This window comes from Mytilus trossulus, chromosome 1 (assembly GCF_036588685.1).
Source record: "Mytilus trossulus isolate FHL-02 chromosome 1, PNRI_Mtr1.1.1.hap1, whole genome shotgun sequence".
NCBI lineage: Eukaryota > Metazoa > Mollusca > Bivalvia > Mytilida > Mytilidae > Mytilus > Mytilus trossulus.
Window position 1 is genome coordinate 83,376,886 of NC_086373.1, and position 4,861 is coordinate 83,381,746.

General features: G+C 33.2%; 1 protein-coding gene across 1 annotated transcript; it reads left to right on the top strand.

Moving 5' to 3' along the window:
- The first annotated feature begins 636 nt into the window (after positions 1-636).
- On the top strand, positions 637-4,115 carry LOC134697622 (melanocyte-stimulating hormone receptor-like). Its single transcript, XM_063559939.1, has 2 exons — positions 637-1,338; positions 3,915-4,115. The coding sequence occupies exons 1-2, from the start codon at positions 637-639 to the stop codon at positions 4,113-4,115; spliced, it is 903 nt and encodes a 300-aa protein (XP_063416009.1).
- The last annotated feature ends 746 nt before the right edge of the window (positions 4,116-4,861 follow it).

Genomic DNA, 4,861 nt, shown 5'->3' on the forward strand with positions numbered 1-4,861 from the left:
ATCAAATAGCATTGACCTACCAATAGTAGTTCCTCAAAAACCGACCTAATCTCAAACTAATAAAGTTTCAAAGTCAATAGACCATGACTGAGGGGCAGGGCCAAACATTCTCCATGGAAATAAGATATGCCATTGCTCATACAACTGCATACCAATTATCATTAACTTACTACTAGTGGTTCCCCATAAACATAATCACAAACTAATACATGAAAACTGAGCAAAACATACAATTTAAAAGCCAAGGATATAAAAATAATAATTGAGGAGATTTCAAATCGAAAGTACCTACAAAAAAGATAGGCAAATCCACTTGAACCAAACTTGAGGGAGTTTTAAAGGATTATCCATTTAAAACATTGTTTCATGTTCGTTATAATTTCCCCTAGGGCTATGTGTTTGCTAATCTTTTCTACAAAATACCCTGATTGAAATATCAGCTTCCCATTAACAGGTATAAAACTTTAATCAAATCGACTGTTCATGTATGATGTTTGTTTGTCTCATTTATTAATCACAATAAATACTGATGTCCTAGTGGGAAAATAGTGGTATCTGATTCAAAATAAACTCATTAGATTATTCGGGTGTATATATAAAGCTCTCATATGTCCATTTGTACATTTAGATGCCAAAATGTTTTCTGGTAATGAGAGTTTAGAATTCACTACTGCAATGCAAAATGATACAATGTTTTCAAATTCTTCAACCACTCCATTTGCAAATAACCCTAGATGCACATGGAATCTTGAAATCGTAGAATGGATAAAATTGACAATCATGCTGACAGGTGTCATAGGAAATGGATTGACCTTTCTAGTTATAATAGTCAACAAGTCCTTGCACAGTGTAACATTTGCTACAATTTGTCTTATTGCTGTTGCGGATTTTCTTTATTGCTTTTCAGCAATTTTGTGGGAAGTATTCATAATAGGATTTATGAACATCGAACATAATTTTCGAAATTATGTGCAGTGTATAAGTTTTATTTGGTATAAAATCATTACAAAATTTTTCGGATATTTACTGGATATATCGTATTTAGTGTCTGTTTGGCTTGTTGCAACATTATCAATTTTTCGATATATAATTATTGCTCATCCTTTAAAGTCTAAGCTTATTCTAAAGAAATGTGTTGTCGTGTTGACATTTGTAATAGTGTGGTTGATTGCAATAGTTGGTACCATCTGGAAAAACGTCATTGCGCTCAACAATTCAGTGTCGACCATAGTTTTGTTCATGGAAATATACAGTGTTCCTTTAATCATTATTATTATTTTCCACACACTTAAATTAGTGTCAATGAAAAGGAATCAGTTTGGAAATATAGATAAACATGTTAAAAAAATGGAAAAAATAGTTTTGACAATTATTTTGACGTTTTTGTTTTTTCCGTTGCCGTGGCATATATTTCGACTTTTGCAATCTTTTTCTGGTTATGAAGTCGGCTACATACCCCAAACTCTCAGTGGATTGTTGCTATTGCTTAATAACTGCATTAACCCGATATTTTATGCTTTCTTGTCCCCAAATATCAGAAGGAAAATATTCCGGTTAGTTACCTGTCCTTGTCGACACATTTGCACATGTACAAAATCCGCCTTCCTCGGAAAATTCCACAAAACAACAGTATACTCTGTTTCGACCGATACAAAATTGTCTACTATAGACACAGATATGTAGAATACCAGTGTATACTCATTGTGTTACAAATGATTCATAAACAATGAAAATATATTATATTGAAGACATTGTTTTGAAAGAAAATAATTTAGCCATTAATTGTATTTACTGAATTAAAATGTTGTGTTATATAAGTCTTCATTCAATTTTGATATTAACAGATACACATTTAATATAAAAAGACCGTCCAAAAGTATAATGACGATTTTTCCTTTCGATTTTCATGTCATACTTATAAAAAATCATTGGTGTACCTATAACCTTACAAAAAGGAATATAATAGTTGTTATCAATTCGTTTGATGTGTTTGGGCTTGTGATTTTGCCATTTATTAAGATTTTCAATTATGAACTTTCCTCGGAGTTTAGTAATTTTGTTAAATGGAATCAAATTGTTGTTTTACAATTCATAAATGTATCTGCAAAGATAATGAGCTTTTTCACCAAATTAACCCGAACTGACTGCAATAAACGAATCAACAAATTACGTCTGAGTAAAGGATCAAGACAAGACAAAAACATGCTATATTTGGGTTTTTTTCGATTTATTGGATTAAATAAGAGATTTTCTGTACTGATATCATCGCTTTTCTTGTATGTACCTTTTGTTACTTCACCCCTGTGAGATTATAATTTTGGAGGAAGTCTAACAAACTTTTAAAAAAAAAGATCCTTTCACATGTAGAATGTCTAAGTTTGTGTAAATTTCTTGTAAAGGTGTAACTTGAAAGGATTTAATAGTAGTAGAAACGAAGATACGGGACAAGAGCGAAAGACATTTAATGTCTATGTATCCGACCAAAACATTAAAAAAAATATTTGAAAAAAATCTTCTTTTTGCATCATTGTTTGGAGATCATCAATATGAATGAAACAAGAAGCTGAATTTTAACAAACAAATTAATATAAAATAAAATTTAAAAAAAAAGGAAAAGCATAAAATCCTAACTAAGCCAGACCGGTACGTGGACAGTTTTAGTGGTGAACTCGACCTTTAGATTATGGTGTTAATACGTTGTTTCAAGTATTCAAGTAGAAAAACGAACTAACGTATTTTCATGAATGACAATTTTCATTGAAATGGTTAAAAAGCTCGACCTTTCTGTATGATGTCAATAACTTCTAATATAAATATGGGATCGAGTGTTTGTAATCTTGAATGAAAGTTTTAACTTACTACAAATCAAACATTCGTGGGTTTAGTATGACTGAACATTCAGTGTCATTGTGTTGACGGAAGTACAAAATTTGTTTGTTATTAGTATAATGTAGGTATAAAATTTTTAATTAATAGAAAAATATCACAATATTACCAAATGTTTTGACAAAATTTTGTTTCTCAAATACCCGAAAGACCAATATTAAGAACTTGTTAACAACCTAGTACAGTGTGGTACTCCGGGCACCGTACTGTACCGACAATCATATCAACAATACTATGAAATCTCACAAAACAATTTTATCCGCCTCATTTGTGCGCCTGTTCCAAGCCAGGAGTCTCTGATCTTTGTTAGGTTTGTTAAGATGTTTTGGTATTTTAGTTCACTAGTATATGTTTTGGAGTTTAGAATGACTTTTTTTTTCAATGAACTAGTACCCATTTTTGATTAGTGGCCAGCTATAGTTCTCCTCCGGGTGTGGGATTTTCTCGCTGTGTTGAAGTCCCAATCGGTGGCCCTCGGCTGTGTTTTGCTCTTTGGTCGTTTGTTTTGTCCCTTTACTGACACACTCCCCATTTCCATTTTCAATTTCATTTGCTTTATCAAAATCTTTGCGATTTGAAATCGTTTTTGTTTTCAAAATCTTTGTAGTGACAATTGAAAAGTCAGTCCGAATGACAAAGTTATCTCCCATTTCGTATATTTTATTGAAAAACGAAATGACAGTCGGTAACGTTGCTTTCGCAGGGAAATTTGAATATTTTGACCTGAGGAAACGAAAATAGAGAAGGTGTGTCGTTGCTCGGGAAATCAATGCACTCTTCTGATAGAGAACTAGAGATAAAGGATACTACAGATACAGTCGAGTCTTCCTCATATCTTGACTTACATCTAGAAATTGACAATGAGGGTCAGTTGAAAGCAAAACTTTACGACAAAAGAGATGATTTCAGCTTCCCAATTGTGAACTTTCCATTTCTATGTAGCACTATTCTAGCAGCGCCTGCATACGGAGTATACATCTCACAATTGATCCCTGAGCATGTATTTTCTATTATGATTTCCATGATAGAGGGCTGCTACTCACAAGGAAACTATTAAACCAAGAGTTCCAAATAGTGAAGTTGAAATCATCCCTACATTAATTTTACGGCCGCCATCACGAGTTCATTGGCCGTTATGGAATACGCGTGTCACAGATGATATGGGATGTGTTCCTAATGTCGTAACTACAATATTCTTCCCTTTTCACGAATTTGACTTACCGAATTAGTCTACTTACCGGATTTGTAATAACATAAGCAACACGCCGGGTGCCACATGTGGTACAGTATCTGCTCACCCTTCCGGAGCCCCTGAGATCACCCCCAGTTTTTGGTGGGGTTCGTGTTGCTTAGTCTTTAGTTTTCTGTGTTGTGACTTCTGTACTATTATTTGTCTGTTTGGTTTTTTTTGGTGTTTTTTTAACCATGTCGGTTTGTTTTCGATCTATGAGTTTGATAACCGAGCACCTGTGCACTAGACTTGCAAATGTTCACATTTGTCCTATTGGCCTTTGTTGAATAGTTGTCTACTTGACAAGTTGTCTCATTATCTCATTGGCAATCATATAACATCTCATTATATATTCATGTGGTTCTATTAACTTTCACTGATCAAAATGGACGCATTAATTATTTCAAAAGTAATTTGTCTCCTTAAATTCCCTGACATAATTGTTCTTAATGGAATGTTGCGCTACAAGGTCTTACTTTCGAATTACCACATTAATTATTCTATATTCCTTATGGTTCAATCCACCATTTTTTTATCAAAATTTCCTGTTCCAAGTCAGGAAAACGGCAGTTGTTATCTCATAGTTATTTTCTATGTGTGTTGCATTGTCATTTTTTATTTTGTCGCACTTCAGTGTTTCTTGTTGTTTCGTTTGTTTTCCCTCTTTTTACCTCAGTTTTAGTTTGTAACCCTATTTTGTTTTCTCTCAATCGATTTTGACTTCTGAACAGCGGTATGGCCTTA

Excerpts from the sequence above, each read along its gene's own strand:
- LOC134697622 (XM_063559939.1), top strand. The coding sequence starts at position 637 with ATGTTTTCTGGTAATGAGAGTTTAGAATTCACTACTGCAATGCAAAAT. Across the intron at positions 1,339-3,914 it reads TTGGAAATATAGATAAACAT|AGGGCTGCTACTCACAAGGA; the intron begins GTTAAAAAAATG and ends TTTCCATGATAG.